Source organism: Hetaerina americana, unplaced genomic scaffold (assembly GCF_022747635.1).
Source record: "Hetaerina americana unplaced genomic scaffold, ioHetAmer1.1.p SCAF_5, whole genome shotgun sequence".
NCBI classification, from domain to species: Eukaryota; Metazoa; Arthropoda; class Insecta; order Odonata; family Calopterygidae; genus Hetaerina; species Hetaerina americana.
Window position 1 is genome coordinate 62,591,991 of NW_027287095.1, and position 19,857 is coordinate 62,611,847.

The 19,857-nt window shown below is 37.1% G+C and overlaps 1 protein-coding gene across 3 annotated transcripts in view; it reads right to left on the bottom strand.

Moving 5' to 3' along the window:
* Positions 1 to 978: 978 nt before the first annotated feature.
* The window catches only part of Golgin104 (Golgin 104), a 28,715-nt gene continuing 9,836 nt past the window's right edge, over positions 979 to 19,857 (bottom strand). Inside the window, exons 7-15 of one of the 3 annotated variants that reach the window (XM_071591635.1) lie at positions 17,852 to 17,994; positions 17,379 to 17,559; positions 13,206 to 13,445; positions 10,199 to 10,444; positions 9,359 to 9,577; positions 6,342 to 6,374; positions 5,943 to 6,092; positions 5,110 to 5,212; positions 979 to 4,398 (exon numbers count right to left, since the gene is read on the bottom strand). In XM_071591635.1, coding sequence (XP_071447736.1) covers positions 5,150 to 5,212; positions 5,943 to 6,092; positions 6,342 to 6,374; positions 9,359 to 9,577; positions 10,199 to 10,444; positions 13,206 to 13,445; positions 17,379 to 17,559; positions 17,852 to 17,994 — 1,275 coding nt within the window. In that variant the 3' untranslated portion in view covers positions 979 to 4,398; positions 5,110 to 5,149. Of the gene's footprint in view, positions 4,399 to 4,803; positions 5,213 to 5,942; positions 6,093 to 6,341; positions 6,375 to 9,358; positions 9,578 to 10,198; positions 10,445 to 13,205; positions 13,446 to 17,378; positions 17,560 to 17,851; positions 17,995 to 19,857 lie in introns of those variants that run through there. The other 2 variants (XM_071591634.1, XM_071591636.1) reach the window with 2 other exon arrangements.

Sequence of the window (19,857 nt, forward strand, 5' to 3'; positions counted from 1 at the left end):
ATGATTTTAAATGAAGTGAAAAATATGGCTTTTATGAAAAAAACACTGGAAGTTAAAATTTAATGGCATATTCATGTGGTAGTGCCAGGTATGCATATTAAACAATGGTGTTTCGACAAGTGCTGAATGGTACTCAGACAGGAAAATGTGTGACAATTCATTCAAGTCTAGAGTGACATAAATAAAATTTAGTGTACATTATAGAATTGTTGCTCATTTTCAACTGAAAAATGAATATACCATGAAAAGTGGATATGTACGCAGGTATATGCTTCAATTTGATTCAATGCCTTTAAAAAGCAAGACAATACAATCTGACATAAAGGCCGCCAGTACAACAGAAGTGCAAAACAATTGAATGAGACATTCATGAATTGGATGAAGATAATATGACGCTTGCTGAATGGTAAGCATAATGAAGGAGTACAATGTAATTAAATTCAAATTAGATTTTTCCAATTGAATACATTGAATAATTCACAAAGAAATTTAAAACGAGAAAGAAATGTCTCCTTAGTTTCTACAAATTGCACAAGTCTGAATGGCCTGTGAACTACAGCCAACAACCATTGACCTTTTTCAAAATATCTTTGTGTAAACTGAGTGATTAGCTTTTGGCTGTTCTCAACTTATACCACCTTCCACCTTCACTGGGAGATGGAGGCCAACTCATAAGAAAGTAACCAGTTATCCATTTTGGCACACCTAAAATGTACTCCACTTGCCAATCAACAACTTACCTTACTCAACCTTTCCTCTCTCAAACAATCAATGGGCCAATTGAGAGCACAGAGAATAAGGAGGACAAAGTGTGACCTAGCTCCGAATTTGAAGGCATTTGAAGTATTGATAGCATTGCATACATCCATAACTTTAATCAGTGTCCATCAATCAAATTCATTCAAAGATTTTTATAATGCCTCATTAGAACCATTAAAATAAAATAAGTCAGGATAATAAAAATAACATACTTTTAATTTTAATGCCTTAAACTTTTCAAACATATCCTGCATATTTACATATTATTTCAAATATCACATAAATAAATTAAAATGGGCAATGGTTGCATATACATAGATAGTCATAATTTTAATACATTGTGTACTTAAGTAACATTTAGGCTTTCCCAAGAATGTACTGTCTTTTTACCCAGAAAATAAAAATTGAACTAATCTTTCCAGGAGATGGTTTACACGACATACCAAAATCCTAGAAAAAATTATGATGATGGAACATTCTCACCATGGACTGAATTAAATAAAACAATCTTATCATAGCAGCATTATATGTAGTAATTACCAAATGTCTGCCTGCCTCTATGGTCCAATGAAAAATCTCTGCAGTCATCATATGCAATTATGGGAGAAGAGTTGGAACAGGGTTAGGATTTCAAACAACATCAGGTCCAAATTGAGGTATTAAACATCATAAACCAACACTCGGTTTGCTTCATTCCAATTCAATATGATGATCTTCATGAAACTGCAATGGTGGACATATTTGCGGAGATTATAACACTCTGGAGATAACGGAGCTCCCAAAAAACACATATCACTTTTGCAGACAAACTGCCAACACAACTAATAATAGCAGGTACTTAGAGTTGAGTGACTAAGAAAATGACACTGCACCTTAATCAGTTTAATACAAAATGCCAACAGTCGTGTCTTTAAGTCCTTAATCCATTTCCTTCAAGCTAATTTGGCAAGCACATTATCGGTTATATGGAACCGTTACAACAATTTAACATCACTTAAATGGAAAATTTTCAAGGAATAATAGAATACAAAGTTCATAGAATTAAGACAGAGCCACCCAGCCTGTTGTATATGGATGACATTTTTCCCAATTAAGGTCTAAGACATAAGTACCCCACATGCAGATCAAATTTTGCCGCAGATGACCACAGTAAAAATGCCTGTGCAGGCTGGCATTTAGGGATTGTGGAACACTATTGAAATAACCTGAGATCTCACATTATCAATGTTCATTGCACATGAACCCATGGAGGATAATAACAATCACTCATGCCACAATCATTACTGACCCTTATAATACATGGTGTATAATTTTCTCTCATGACCCAATAATAACACCTAGAATTCAGTAACTGCTGCACTTAATGCTATATCCTCTTGAATTAGAGTTAACTACGTAAGTATATGTATATATACACACACACACATATATAAAAAATTATAAACACAGTAATCAACCTGAAGGTCGGTTTGGTAGGTGATAGTCGAGTTCACCCAGTAATAAGCCGATGGCGTGTGAAATTCACACATCAGGGTAGGGGTGCCAGTTCCTTTCCCTGTGCCGGTTATACTTTCACAGGAAGATGTGGTACCCGAAAAATCACATAGCTTAGGTGGAGCTGCAGGTACCCAGAAAGGCTTGCCTGGGAATGGAACCCAGGCCCTCCGGTCAGTATTCCAATGCCCTACCCCAGGACTACCATGACTCACAAATATATATATGCGTGTGTGTGCACTTGATGACTGATGACAAACAACACCATTAGGCATGAAATGGACAAGATGTGCCGGTTGCCAGTTTACCTTGAGAGCCAGGGAAAGCGCACAGCAAAATGATAAAGACAAACCACTGAGGGCACTGCCACACCAGCGAGGATTTCAGTTTGATGTCTTAGTGCCACACCAAATTTGGTCGAGACAAAACTTAATTAATTTGAACAGAAAACCGTCACACTACTACCATAAAGTAACATCCAGATAATTCATAATTCAACCCTTAATGGTCAGCCAGAGAGAGTCTTTTCGGATCATAATAGTCATCTAAAATAACTTCATGTTGGGGATTTCTGAAAATAAAGGACTACTACGGGGACAACTATTTTTCTCCAAGCATTTATCTTTGAAAAATAGAGGCAATATGTACAAATGACTCACCCTTATTAGCAACAATTAATGCCAGAGATGTCTAAAACTTTGATTGGAAAATAACATTCCAGTATCATCACAAATAAAACCAAATTCAATTTTCAACAAGAAGTTTCAACATTTTTCTACCCAATTAAGAGATTTTCATGAGAGGAAACCAATAAGTAAAGTCCTATTCGGTCACATGCTGAGATTCTATGGCATGGAGATGAATGATCAATATGAAAGTTGACGAACAGAAAAAAAAACTAAATAGTAATAGCAAAGATATATCAAAAACACTTAAACATGCCTTTATGAGCATGATACAAAACCAGTATTAGAAACCTAAGCACTTTAAGACACACAAACAACAATTCCAAAACACACAAAAAAGACTGATGTGGCAGTCTAGTGAAACGTATTGCACTGAACACTGTATGTAACCAAATAAACTGATATGTATTAAGGATTAAATAAATAACATAAGAATGAATGACCTGAAATGATAAAGGCAACTAACTGAGCTGTACACATACTAAGAGAAACTATATTAGCATTGATGAATTTGATAAACCTCATCCTTACTTTTACAGAAAACAGTTGTAATGTAGAAAGAAAAACATTTATTTGTGAGTGGAATATTTAATCTAGCCTGTGAGTAGAATTTCACTTGGTGAAAAGATTTGGCCAAACATCATTGGTAAATTGGATTTTCTCTTTTATGAATTAAGGCTATAGAGTTAAATTAATCCAAATAAAATTTTATAAATTTCTTTGAAGATATTAAAAAAAATCCTAAAATATTCACCAAAAAAAGGTAATATCATTTCGACACCAATAATTATACTTGACCTAAAATATTTTTGATGGATTATTCATTTAAAAATGCAGTATGAAACACAGCTGAAAAATACCATAACATTCATTTTATTCTTCAAACTGTTATAACTGGAGGCCAACTACCAAAACATGAGTGAATTTAAATGGCCCAAGTATTCTTAAATGTTATATATGCACCAATTAATGGCTAAAATGTATTCCTTTTGTTTATTTACAGCTGAAAATAAAATCAACCAAAAATGTCCAGCCAAAGGTTTTCATTAAATTGAATATTTAATCATGAAGGGTTATGATGAGCTGCACATTGAATCCCATTTAGCATGAACACCAAAGCTAGATTTTATTAATTAATTTGGTTTATGTTAATGTAGGTAGAACTGAATGAGTCCAGTACTTTCTATTAACATAAACAAGATTTGAGATTAACAATGGCACCTCAAGAAAAAGAATTTAGACCTCCAATTAATACATGCACACATTTCTTAGACCTTAGGGAAATTTGTTGGTGAAGGCAGAGGTCATAGATGTACGCAAAGTCCATGTATTATTACAAAGGGAACCATGTTGATTATATTAAGCAAACATGGAGGCACATCCATAAGGACACTGCATGAAAATTTTGCCCTCATTGCAATACACTTTGAGAAGGCAATACATAAGCAGCTACAGACATCTGAAAAATGATTTTTAATACCATATTTAAGATCATTATTCCACTATCAATAAAACATAGATGAACTCATCTAGTAAACCATTTCAAGTACCAGCTTCTTTCTTTTGCTTAGTAACATTGCCATTATAACTTCATCTAATTGCTTTGTTTTCAGCACACATGCTTCTCATCATTAACTTTTTGCCATAATTGCTTGAGGAGCTACAACATCTTTGGCATCAACTTGACATGACCAAATAAAACACCGCACTTCTAAATGTTTAACCCTTAAAAAAAAAATGTATATATTTATATACATATATATATTATATATTATATATATATTATATATATATAAAAATATATATATATGTATATATATATATATATATATATATATATATATATATAAATGCAAAAGGTATAGAAAATGAGCTCAAATAAAAAATTCTTTCGGTCAAACATATTGAGGGTTTGGATTACACCGAACAACCACATCTCAAAATTTAAGATTCACAAAAATCATCTTGCAATAAATTATAAAAAGAAAGCATAAACCCTATATATCCTTCAAATAAATTTAGACTGATAACAACAAAATACCAAATGACTATATAATATTCCTAAAAAACATGTAGTGCTTGAAATATATAATGAAAGACATTGCGTAGTTTAGTCATCCCATGCCTAAATGACACTGGATGATTTTCAATTGCAAATGAAAAGTCATACTTGTAAGCAATCCAGGAGGTTACATCATCACTTCTCTTTTTTATGATTTTCGGTTGCTCATTGTTAATCTGGCTATCTCTCTCCCAAGTGTGTCTATATTTTCCTGTAAAGACAAAATGGTAACTCAATTTTCTTAACACCACTTACCATAGAGTAGCTGAATATAATGAAATGCACATTCGCAAAATTGTGATGATTCTTAGAACAGTTTAGATACTAATAATGGGCTAAGGAAAGAGATAAATAGAGAAAACCTATGTAAAAATGGCAATGGGATGATATGGCATTCTTGTAAAGACAAGGAAAAGTTATAATACCATATAAAAAGATGGGAGGTTTCAGAGGTAAAGTAGGAAAATGATTCAAATTGTAATAAGAAAGACAGTATATTTATTACTAAAACCTAAAATGATTCATGGAAAGTAGAGTGAATAAATGAAATATTTTATATAGTTCCTGCTCAACCACTGGTTAACTGGAATTCTAACAAATGGTTATTATGATTTAGTCATAATAATGAACTGGAACAGTCAATACAGCTCTGTTTGAGAGTTTAATTTTCATAGAAATCTTTAACAAGCGAAAAATGAAATGAAATTTCTTTCCAATACCTAAAAAACACACAAATATCATTCAGAATAAAAATATGTGAACTGCAGAATATTACTTTTTGGCCAATCACTAAAACACAAATACCAAGCACACTTGCCTACATGTGGGTTAAGAAAAAGAGTTTCTCCTGATATAAATTCATCACAGTCAAAGTACAAACTTGCAAGAGACTTACTTGTAAGGAACAATTAAATCAAGCACCTGGTTACTATAGGACTAACCTTAAGAGTGATGTTCTTCAATAATGTATCTTCCAAGACTGTTTGAAATTTTCTATTGATTTCTAAAGACATCTCTAAGGTCATATTCTCATCAAGCGGTTTGGAACCATACACAGATGCCATTATTCCACCATGCTTGGATAACTCGGCCTGCAAATGATTACATAAATGAAATAATTTCATTCCCATATTCACCTTAGCATGTCAATAATAAGTAACATTACACCTTTCTGAGACAGTATTCATGAACGAAAAACGGCACCCGCAAACAGGAAGCAGAAAAATAATGCCTCTAAAGCCATAACAAATACCTCAGATAAATTCATATTAGCAATCACTACAAAGCCAAGTCAATGGTTTAAATGAGACAGGCAAGATATCTGTCAAAGTTTATCATACCTTGATTTTTTTCCTCCCACGTATATTAGCAAGCTATACAATAAATATAAAACAAAATATAAATAACAACAGGAGTAAAATAAATGCAACAGTAGGCACTAATTTACAAAATTTTGGACAAAATTCAGACAGGATTTATACAGACAAAATAGAACAAACCATTAGCATGTTTCAATCCCTTGGACAAGATCACCTTTACAATTTGCTTTATATAGATAATAAATCTATTTATATATTCTACAATAACAATAATGAAACCATAGGAAATGTTAATACCTTGAATACTTGGAATATTTACATATAAAAAAACTTCACAGAGAAAATTAAACAAACAGTAGGAACTTTCTCAAACCCCAAACATAATTACCTGGAATACACACTGATTCTTGCTTCATATATACTGATACACTTTGTTTTTTGTTCTGAATCTTGTAAGTGTCAAAGCTTTCCTGACAAGGCAAAAATTATGTATATATTTTTGCATCAGTTGCACCAAGCACTCAAGCCCAAAGGCATTTTATGCATGCACCAAATGCTTCAAATTGAGGATGCAGAAATGAAACAGTACCCTGATAATGCATGAGCACTTCAAAGTGCTTGAAGTAAGAATTATTGTAAAATACAAACCCAATTAGCCTTAATAGCATTAATTTGATGTAAGCAGTCCGCTGTACAGGGTTCGTCCGGAAAATAAGTGTACTGATTTTTTCCCGCCGCTCCAAGCGCGCCCAGCACCGCTCTGACGGGCTGCGATTGGAGGGGGGGTATGTTGGCAAGCGACGCTGAAAAAGGCAGTCGGCTCTGAGGTGTGGTGTAGTGAGGAGCTCTGTTAACGCGAACCTCCACGCTCGACCCACGTCACGGAACGCGATGCCGAAGTTTTTGGAGCAGCGTTATTCCATCAAATTTGCGGTAAAGCTTGGGAAATCGTCTACCGAAACTGTCGGTATGATTAACCAGGCTTACGGGGAGTCAGCCATGTCCAGCAACATGATCTTTCGGTGGCACAAGATGTTCGTGCAGGGCAGAGAAGAGGTCGACGACGAACCACGGCCTGGACGCCCATCAACGACACTCACCGACGAAAATGTGCGAAAAGTTCGCGATGTACTGAACTCTGATCGTCGCCTTAGTGTTCGGATGATAGCAGAGCAGTGTAATGTGCCAAAAACAATAGTGCACGAGATTAAAAACATCTGGCGAGCGATCAAAAACATCTGGCGGCTGCATCACGACAATGCACCGTCTCACACCGCGCTTGTCGTGTCGGACTTCTTGGCCAAGCACGGCGTGGCAACGCTGCCGCACCCGCCCTACAGCCCGGACTTGGCACCACCGGACTTCTTTCTGTTCCCGAAGATAAAGAGGAGTTTGAAAGGAACGCGATACGGGACTTCGGACGCCGTCAAAGAGGCCCTGACGACGTGTCTTCGAGAGGTTCCCGATGATGCCTTCGCGGGAGCGTTCCAGGAATGGGAACGCCGCTGGAACAAGTGTATCGACTCACAAGGGTCCTATTTTGAGGAATATTAGCTTAAGATATGTAAAAGTGTAATAAATTTTTTTTCCTGAGCTCAGTACACTTATTTTCCGGACGAACCCTGTATATACTACATTTGAACGAAATTTAACTATCAGTCAAAACCCATACGAGCTAAAGAAATCTGGCTGAAATTGGAAATTATTTTTTAAAACATGAACAGCTGTTACCCGATACAACAAAAACCATTAGTTGTACATCACAAATCCAACAAATAGGTATCACGTTAATCAGCATGAAGAGTATTATTATACAGGGACAACAAAATGTTTTCAAGAAAAGGTTATACACATGACTTGCTCCATTTGAGGTAAAGAGAAGTGATGTTTGTTTACAGTTACCATGGGGAAATTCAACTTTGGGATCTCAATGGAAATACATATTTTGAGATTCCCTGATGATGTTTTGACTATCATCTGTGCACAAAATGGTGCACAGATGATGGTCAAAACATTATCATGGGTCTACGTTCTCAGGCCACCTTTTTGAGCAGGCTCTCCTCACTGATGAAAGAAAAAAATTAAACTTATCAGAAGAGGGCAACAAAATAGCAAATATTTTGAGAAAATGATGTAGTACGTCCAAATATGTACTAATTTTGCCAAGAAAGAATAGAAAATGGCAAGTTTTGTGAAAGACGTTTAGGAGATAATATAACTCTTCTGCGGAAAGAGATTTTATATTGATTTCACCAGATTTACCATCAAAATATTCTCCTAACTTTTGAAGAGTCATGCTCAACAGGTAATCATGCATGTGACTACCAGATGAGGTTTCCATTGAAAATAAAATTGGTCTTCTACTAACATATAAGTTAACCATTCAGAAATTATCTAAGGTATAAATCTGTCAATAGAAGATTGGTCCAATTCTTTTGTTAAGTAATGTTTACTTGAGAAACTTCACATTGTCATTAAAATTTCACTTCATCTGCAATAACCTTTACAAATGATACATAATAAATTCTATGGTACTCAGGTCACTTTATGGAACTTTATGATGAAATTGGAAAATAAAGACTTAAAAGTGACACTGAATTTAATCAAAAATGATCTGTTTCATCGAACAGTAGGCATCATTGGGTGACCATATGACGTCAAATGTTCAACAAAACTGATTGTTTTTAATAAAATTTGGTAAAACTTACAAGTTTTTATTTTCAAATTTCTTAATGCATTAAGTTTTCAAACAATGAGCCAGTAAGACCAGCCAGTTGATTCATAATTCTCTTAACTTACCCAGCATAATCTAATCTTAAATAAGAAAATTAAAAATGAATTATATACACAAAGCCATATGCTACAGCTTAAAAATACTTTCTATGTGAAATAATGTTGATGAAAGTCAATGACAACAACTGTATAATTTTTGCTAATCAGAATGATCTTACCGTTGTAAAATCTGGAACAATAATATTTTAAAGCGAGAGCTCATATGTGTGTAATTTGGTAATAACTTTACATAACTTTGACCATACCTTGTTCATTTCCATTGAGTTTGAGGATAATGCACCAGATTCTTCCCTCATGATATACATTTGTATGATTCGAGATTTTTTTTGTATCTCTTCCAGTAACTGTTCCACATGGTCTGATAAGAAATCAAGCTTCTCTGTCTTCCGAGCATTATTACGTTGAAGTTCAACTATTCTTTCGATTAACACCTGCCTGCTCGGTTCCATTGATGTTCCCCTTCCCTGAAAAGTATTATACAGTTAACTGGCTAGTTAAAAAGCTTCTTGGAGAGGTTCAGATGCTTTAAAGGAAATGAGATCAAAACAATATGTTTTCATGATATATTTATACATAATAAAATTATATGTTACCATATCATCATAAAAATTTAAAATGATAATGACCTCATAGGATCTTAAGAGAGAAGACAGTCACAAAATATTGAATTTAAACTTGGATTCATGAACTACACTTCAGATTATGGAAACAAGGCAGCTGAAAAGCATTTTGGCCCAATGATGACAAATTTTTCAGGATTCTACGAGGAATAAACATTGGTACACGCGTGACTTCTTTTATAATATAACAATTCAATTTTATTCATATCAAGAGTGAATATGAAAATACTTTCTCTTTTCGGTCTGTTCCAATCATTTTTCATCACTACTGCCAAATGCCCACATTGCTGCCAGCAGGGTTATGATGTGGATGCATATAATAATATTTTTGCATAAAAAATAAAATTGATCAATTCATATCAAGGAAAAAACTTACATGGAGATTATTTCTCCCACACCATTATCAATTTTGTGCTAATAAATCTAAATAAAAGCATGTAGTTAGGATTGAGTGGTTTGACTTACCACTTTGTCTTGCTCTCTGACATGATTCATAGGAGCTGACTCCTGAGGAGTGCGAGCTTCAAGAGACGACTGAGAGCTTGTTCGAGACGATGGCATGAGGGCTAAGCTATCAGTCGGAGATGAAGTTTGTGGATGGTTGTTGCTAGTGCCTATGTTGCCTCCCTCTGCTCCTCCCCTTCCCCCAGGAGCTGATGATTTCAACGTCTCTAGACGACGATGACATTGCTGGAGTTCCTTTGTTAACTCCTGTGTAACAGAGGAATGAGCATACTGTTAGTGATGCATACCATATACATCCAAGGTTAAACAGTTAGCCACAGACAAAAGATACCAGAATATGAGGACCGTTCAACAAATGGTAATCATAATCTTTAATTCTCATAATTTAAAATGCAAAAATTTGCTTCCATTATGGCAACACTTGCAAGTTGAAACATATTTAGCTTGCTTATGACAGCGATGGAGGCAACACAAGACTCTGTACTATAACTTTGCTTTTGCATGAAAAAATCATCAGCAGTGACCTGTAACCACAAGAGATGGCTTATGGAGAGTCTAGCACAGCTAGAAAATAGTTTTTACATTTTCAGAAGGACATTAATTTTGGAGGAAGGTGAACTTGGAGCTCCAGTCCCCACTCTCATGAGAGTAAAAATTAGCATTGCTGTTGACATTGCAATGGAAGATTGTTGTATAACATTAAGAATTAGAAATAATGAAAATTTCATTTGGTGCCACTTACACGTTGGTCATAGAAAAATTGCATATGAGACATCGTATTTGCACTAGCGCTTGGGTTCCGCACATGAAATCAAGTTACCTCATGAAAAACAATGTTAAAGAATGTTCCTCATGTTCCCAATAGTCAAGACTGAGTCTTTTCCTGTTCCCCAGTGTAAAGAAACACTTCCATGGAAAGCATTTTTTTTTCATCAGGAGCAGATGTAGGTTAACTGAACATGTTTCCACTTTCAGTGCCTATTGCTAATGCAATACTAGAGTCAAATCAGTGAAACTTATACATTACACATTAGGCTATCAAGTGCAGAAAATTTTAAAATCAGTCTTTATTGTACAACTCTTGTACAATCTAACCCCTTGCAAGCATGTAAAGAGGTCACATAGTTCAAAATTATGAAGCTCAAGAAAAAATAGTCGAACACTTAAATAATGACAATAATAAAATTTATTGATCCCACAACTCAACAAAGTAAAATATACGACATCAGAACAAACAATCAGCTGTATCAGGGTTCCGAAGACCCTAAACTCTTTCACACTATAATAGCATTTATCTACAAGAAAATGCTTGAGATATTTCTCAAATGTACCTCTAGAAGCAACAGATTTTATTCCTAGCAGCAGATAGTTGAAAATTTTGATGGCCACATGAAAGGGACTATTATTATACATTGCAGAAGAGTGGCAGAACAAATGTGCATCAAGACTCTGTCGAGTATTATGCACATGTACTTGAGCTTTGGTGACTTGATTTTTCATATTATCCTTAATGTACATACATAAGTAATAAATATACTGACGAGGTAAAGAAGTAAGCATTTTCAATTATTTAAAATATGGCTGGCAAGTTTGTCATGGGGGCATTTTTGCTAAACCTGTATACCTAATAAATCTTTTTTCCATTAAAAAAACTTTATGGAAGACAGGTGATGCTCCCCAAAAATAAGTCCGCAGCTCATTTGTGACTGAAAGTTTCCATAGTAAACAATTTTCAGTATATTTAAATCGACACTTCTGGAACGATTTTGTAGATTAAATCTCTTTTTTGCCAAATTGGAACACACACCATTGTATGGATCTCCCAGTGTAAGGACTCATCAATAGACAAACCAAAAAACTTAGTCTGTGTACCCTTTCTATGGGTTGGCCTTTTAAGCATAGGTCTCCCCTAAGACGTCTTCTCAAGAGGAGGCACTCCCCTTCTTTTTTTAAATTAAATATAATTTGTTTTTTGCACATTTACCAACAGTTTGTTAACGTGAAACCATTTTTCCAAGAACAATAATGAGCTATCAAGCTTAGCTTGCAACAAGTTAGGGTCCTTGTGGCTCATTGCCTGAGTTGTATCAGCTGCATACAGCACTATGCTGCTATTCTCAATATATCTAGGCAAATCATTCATATATAGTAGAAATAATAAGAGCCCAAGAATTTTACCTCGTGGTATCCTGACGCTTATTGTTTCTATGAGTAAGAATAAAAATAAAAAGAATTTCATGGTCCACAGAATCAAATGCACGTGAAAGATCACTGAATACACTAACAGAGTATTCCTTAGAGTCTCAAGACGTTATTATCTCTTTTAGAAAACTTGCAAGAGCATCATAGGTGCCTTTTTCCTCTTGGAATCCAAATTGTTCCATAATTAAAATGAAGAGTAATTGCTTTGCTGTCTTTATCTTGTAGAGACCAACTAATCACTCCTCAAACTGACCCAAGAGCATTTTGAAGAAATAATGCATTAGATCTACAATAATTTCTTGGAATAACCACTGCTTCCTAATCATCTGAAAACTATCTACCACTAATGGATTATTGTTCATTTGAAAACTTAGTCGATTGAACTAACAACATACAAGAATGTTAATTTTACTGCAATTGAAATTTGGATATCACTTAATGAGACAAAACAATCTGAGACAATTTAATGTCTCATTTAATTCATGTTATCAATATCACTCACACATGATGATTTTCAGACACCCATAAGGGGGATTTTTGCAGTATTTCTTCACAGTTGACAATTCCGACAACTGGACTCAAATAACAATACACTAACATATAATTAAGGACATGGCACAAAGCAAACCTCAAAAATAACATGAATGGCCAACGGAGAAGTCTTCATGTTTATAGTTCATACAAATTATTATTTCAGTAATCTCAAATCTTATCATCTCCAAGATCTTCCCTTTTACCACTTAAATTTTATTTTTTGTAGGAAATATATAGATATATGAGTCAAAATATGAATTTCTATACATACCTTCACTGTCATACACTGCCTTCGGCGAAGCACATTCAAGTCTCCCTTGGCATCCTCAAGGTCACGCTCCAGCTGTTCAACACGCTGAGTCTTCTCAGCCAAGTGCCGAGCCAACAACTTACTCTCCTCTACCCTCTCATGATGCTCATTCTCCAAACTCTTCTTGACATTCTTCAGCTCTTCCTCTAATTCCAGAAGCTGCTTTCTGAGTGGCTCTTGCTCACTTTCCAACTGCTGGGCCTAATTAACAGGGATAGAGGAAATGCATGAGCAACATATGAGGAACATAATAGGCCTCAAGTCCCAAATTTGTTTACCTCGAACTCTAAAGTACAGAAAGTTCTCAATTTACTTGCATGACTATCCACCAAAAGGATCCAGACATAATATGAATCCACAAGAAATGCTGTGAAAACTTGGAACATTAAGCAGAATAACCAAGAACGCTATATTTCTGCACTTAACTATTTATTTAACCTCCCCCAGAGACAGCTAGATGTGTACATGCATGTGTGCATGTATAAAACTTATAATCCCTGCCCAGTAGTAATCCAATGCATTACATTTGGAGAACAAGACCCAGAGTTAAACTGATCTTTCATCTGTTAATATTAGGTTGTGTAATTCAATAAGGTTTTTGGTTATGGCTTCTTTCATTATACTTCCAAATTCTGTTTGGAAGTCAACTAGGTTAATATTTTCTTTATTAACTTCTCAAGTGTTGATGGGAAGAGTGAGTCTGAAAACAGTAAATATTCCGATATGGCATTGACATGTTTCTGATAGTGACATTTTCCATAATCTGGACAATACTGAACCTAATAATCTCTTGCATTGCCTATATGCTTATTTAAATTAAATTTATTAATATGATCGTGCGGAAACTGGTTTTGCTCGAGAAGAAATAAGACTATTAAAATAGTAATACTGAGACATTCTCAGGCAAGAATGCACACTATATTTCAAGATGGTGGAATTTAACACCAAAGGGCATGCTTGTAGTGATCAGAGTTACACAGATAACTATCCAATATTTTTTATATATTACCGTAAATGATAAAGCCTGGAAATTAAACTTATTCTTCTACTTATTATAAAGTTCAACTCTTCATTTATGCATAGAAGTAATGTGAATAGGTTCAGTCGGGATGGTCAAACTGTAATTTGATGAGTCAAAGATGCATCAACCACTCTGAGCATGCAGTGCACCACAAAAATGTCTTCCCTTTCCAATTCCCCTACACCATAGACTCTGGTCCTCCCAACCCCTGTACTTTCCCTGTTAAAGCTGAGGCTTTCCACTTTGGAGTATGACGAAAACTTCGTTGCAATTTTCCACAGTTAAAACTTTATTGCCGACCATGGTTTCGATACACTGTATCATCTTCAGGTGAGGAAAATTACAAGGAGAAGGGATATATATACAAGTTACAAGAAGGGGTGGCAGGGGAGGAGGGAGCGGGGGGTTAGGGGGGGGGGGGGGTTTGTCATAAAAAGAGAAAGGCAGGAAAAACCAATGGAACCCCCGAAGTGCGGGCAGCTCACTCTTCAGGGGGAGGAGGGGGGGGGGGAAAGGTGTCGTCATGAAGGGCACTGAGGGAAGTTAATGGACAAAAGTGGGGAGGGGCAAGAGAGGAACTGAATGTCGTTAAGTAGCTCTATCTTCTGGTTTCTTAGACTTTCGAGAAACCAGAAGATAGAGCTACTTAACGACATTCAGTTCCTCTCTTGCCCCTCCCCACTTTTGTCCATTAACTTCCCTCAGTGCCCTTCATGACGACACCTTTCCCCCCCCCCCCCCTCCTCCCCCTGAAGAGTGAGCTGCCCGCACTTCGGGGGTTCCATTGGTTTTTCCTGCCTTTCTCTTATTATGACAAACCCCCCCCCCCCCCTAACCCCCCGCTCCCTCCTCCCCTGCCACCCCTTCTTGTAACTTGTATATATATCCCTTCTCCTTGTAATTTTCCTCACCTGAAGATGATACAGTGTATCGAAACCATGGTCGGCAATAAAGTTTTAACTGTGGAAAATTGCAACGAAGTTTTCATTATGTCTCGATTCCACAATATCACGCCTGACTCTTCACTTTTCGTTGGAGTATGACTTTTAAACCATTCATTTGAGCATAGATTTTTTTCTTCTGAGCACCTCTTCACTTTAGTGGTACCTGAATATGGCTCCTAGTAGTTTTAGGGGAGGCGACCGAAACCTGAGGTCATTTGCGCCATTAGGGATGGACAGGAAAAAATGAAGGGTGGAGAGAAACCTGGCATTGTATTTAGCCTACTCTTAACAAAAGGTGCCAAGGGATCCACACCTTAATGTTCCATCCAATGGACGGCGTACTTACTCCAAGCGCCCTCCACAGAGCACCTCAAGTAGGGATTGGGATACCACTGAAAAATATCTGCCATCGCCGGGATTCGAACCCTGGGTGGGAAGCCAGTACGTCAGCCAATGCACCATTTCCATCCCCATAATTCTCCTTCATCAGAAGAGAACAAACAGTAATCTAATACTGAACCAGCAATGTACTAACGTATTCCTTTTTGATATCATGGATTGAGTTTCACTGTTGTAAATATTATGATATAAACCATGTTTTTCAAATCAAAATTGGGGACATTACTAATTAATATAAAGGGTGCGTTTTGAAAGTAATGCAATTATATTTTTAAATAATTTATAGAACAGATATGCACAAACACTTAAAATTCTTCACGGTACTGTCCCTGGGCTTCCACATATTTTTTCCAGCGACTCTGACATGATGCGGTACCATGGGACTTTTCACAAGGTCTTCATTACAGCTGATTGGATCTCTTCTATGGACAAAAAATGGGTTCCTTTCAGGGCTGCCTAAATCCGAGGGAAAAAAAGAAGTCTGCTAGGGTGACGTCAGGACTATCGGGGGATGAGGCAGCATTGGCACCAGGTATTTGGTCAGGAACTCGTGGACTTGTAGCACGTTGTTGGAATATAGTTGCCAGGTAACGCAGATGTCTTTTCTTATCCTCATGACCCTTTTTGAAGTCTTTCCAGCACATCCATGTAGTAGGCAGTGTTAACTGTCTGTCCTTGAGGAACAAACTCCTTATGGCCCACACTCCTTTACTGTTGAAAAAGACATGTGCATGCTTTTCACTAATGATTTGCTCATTTTTGCCTTTTTGGGCTTGGAGGACTGGTCGGTGAACCACTTAGGAGCTTTGGCGTTTTGTTTCTGGGTCATATTCAAAAAACCCAGGTTTCATCACCAGTGATGATGTGGCCCAAATAATCAGGCTCATTTTCAATACATTGCAAAAGTTCACTTGAAATTTCTGCCTGGTTGATCTTTTGGTCATCTGACAACACCTTGGGCAAGAAGTAAGATTTGGTGCTTTCCCGGCGTATCTGCTTGATGAAGTTCTCTCGGGTCTTCCACCGGGTCAGGGGTTCCATGTTGGCCGACATTTCGATGCCCGACTTGTGCATCGTCCCTGAAGACGATGCACGAGTCGGGCATCGAAACGTCGGCCAACATGGAACCCCTTACCCGGTGGAAGACCCGAGAGAACTTCATCAACCTTGGGCAAGAGCTTGGCGCACACTTTCCTCATTAGTAAATCTTCAGTGACAATGCAAAACACAACAGTAGACAACTAGCCCAGTTCATTGGCAACCATTTTGATACACAATCGACGGTCAGAGTCCAGCAATTGTCGAACACGAGCCACATTGTTGTCAATTTTGCTGGTTGATGGCTGCCCAGAGCGTTGTTTGTTGCGAACCTCTTCCTGGCCCTCCTTATAAGCCTGAAACCACCTCGAAACTTGTGAGTAGGATAGAGCTGGGTCCCCGTGAGCCTCACAAATCATTTTATTAGTCTCCTCAAGAGATTTTTTCAGTTTAGCCCAAAACTTAACCTCATAGCATTACTTGATCATCGATTCCATTTTTTTCGTGACACGGTCGGAGTGCAGAGTTTTACAATAACTGATGTCCCTGCCACTTTCACAGCTTGGAGAACACTGAGACTGTTTTTTTAGCAAAGCTTAGCATCCCCCCACCTAAACCAAGTGCTTTGATCTCACTTCGACCAATAGGAGCGGCATGGGAAATTCAATGGTATTACTTTGGGAACGCAACCTGTATCTACTCATTGTGTATGAAGCAGAAAATATTATTCACCTTAGCTTCTGTGGCGGAGAACTCAGACTGAAGCCACACATTTTTGTCAGTGAGCCTCTGGGTGAATGTAAGGAGCTCTGCTTCCCTTTCCCGGCAGGCAGCCATCTCCTGCTGCAACTCCACATTGCTCTGTCGAAGTCGCTCAACTTCTCCTTGCACAGCCAGCACCCTCTCTTGCTCACTGAAAAGATTGACAAAAATCCTAATTAGGTCAAATCTCAAATAACTCTCCACCACCCAACTGAAGTAACCAAATCAAGCAACATCACACAAAAGCACGTCTGAATGCTGGTAATATGTAGGGAATAAAAGATACACTCGTGAAAAAAGGCAGATTTGCCACAAATAAAACCTCTCATTTACAAATTTTAGGGGGAGACAAATTTTAACACGATAATCAATCTGAAGTATGCTGTGTGTGTCGTATGATTGTAAGTTGCAACGTAATTCCATATTCAAGACTAAAAACTCACTGTTGCAACTGTAAGCGCAGAGATTCCATTTGAGTGAGTTTGGCACTGAGGTCAGCCATTTGCTGTCTCTGTTCGTTAACAACCTGTTTTTGGATTGCAAGATTCTGTTCGTACTCCAAACGTTCTTTCTCCAGCCTCTGGACCTTGAAAATAAAAATAAAACATACATATGTCACAAGCATCCTTGAATAATTTGACCCTTTTTCACATTTTAAAGATATATCAGCAGTCATTGTAAGCATCTGACAAGTTTTTGTTAAACAAGAATGATTGTTATTACCTTTAAGTTTCAGACCCCCTGATATCATTAGCTTCTATTTGGCTATTTAGTGATAATTTTTTTCATTTTGAAATAATATAAGTGGGGACGAGGACGTCCAGGGGTAAAACACTGGACTACTGACCAGAGGGCCTGGGTTGGATTCCTGGCTACACCTCTCTGGGCACCCTCAGCTCCACCCAAGCTGTGTGATATTTTGGATACCAGAACTTCCTCGGAAACCAAATGTGGCACAGGGAAAGGATCTGGCCCCCTACCCCTGATGTGTAGATTTCACACACCACTGGGCTTAGTATTGAGTGAACTCAACCATCACCTATTGAACAGACCTTTGCATATGACGGTAATTTGAAAAGTTATCAGAATGGAATAGAAATAAACGATTTACCTCAGAGATACTTTTTTATTTTTCAATGTAGCCTCACGGCACACTAATGCACTTGGTCCAGCTATCTGATTCCTTCAGGCCTGAAAAATATCCATCTACTTTGGCTGTTATTTCTTCATTTGAAGAGCACATACATCTGCCAAGGACAATATTGAGCTTGGGAAAGAGATGGAAATCTGATGGAGCCAAACCAAGAGAATAAGGCAGGTATGGTGACAGTTTGTATCTTAGTTCACGTATTTTTGCCATGGTAACAACACTTGTGTGAGCATCTTGTCTTGATGAAAGATGACTTTCTTCCTTGCCAAACCTGGCCTTTTTTCATGTATCTTTTACTGCAGTTGGTCCCAGAGGTTAGTGCAGTATTTTCAAGTCATTGTTTGACCAGTGAGAAGATAATCTATAAGCAGAATCCCTTTCATATCCCAGAAAACAGGAGCCATCACCTTTCTGACTGTATTGCCTTTGCTTTCTTTGGTGACGGTGAATCCAATTGTTCCCATAGCTTTGACTATTGTTTTGTCTCTGGGGTATAGTGGTGAACCTAAGTTTCATCTGTGGTCACAAACTGGTGAAGAAAATCTTGTTGGTTGCTCTTAAAATGGGTCAAACTTGGTTCCGAAATTTCCATTTTGATGTGTTTGTAATCCTGCGTCAAGAGTCGCAGCACCCATCTAGCAGATAATTTTCTCATACCCAATTCCACAGTTAAAATGTGATATGCCTGTTCAGATGACAACCCCACAACTTCAGTGATTTCTTGCACTTTCAGGTGGCGATCATCCACGTTCATTGTCTGCACTTCTGCAATAATTTCTGGGATAACGGCACATTTTGGCTGACCACTACAAGGATCATCACCTAAGCTGTCCCAACCAAACAAGCTCATTTTTCCATTTGGTGACAGTTGAATGTGAAGGAGCAGAGTTCCCCAGAGCATTCTGAAAGTCAGCATGAATTTCCTTTGCTCTCATGCCCCTCATTACGAAATATTTAATCACTGCTCGAATCTCAATGTTTTCCATCTTCACAAATCACTTCACGGGAATAGCAAGAGAAAGGTTTCCACACCACATCTCTTACCAGAGCACTGATTCGTTATGTGTTTACTCCTAAAGGATTACCTATTACTAGGTGGGACTACCCTCTTATGTCAGTGTCCAACTGTTGTAACAAATTTATGGAGAGTTCCAAGGGTGGATTTGAGTAACATGAAAGGACTGATAAATTTACTCATAGATTTAAGAAATCAATGTAAAGAAAACAAAGGTTAAAGGGTTTTTAAGAAGGATGAAGGCTAAGTAAAATGCTAAAATTGGAGGTACAAAAAACTAGAGA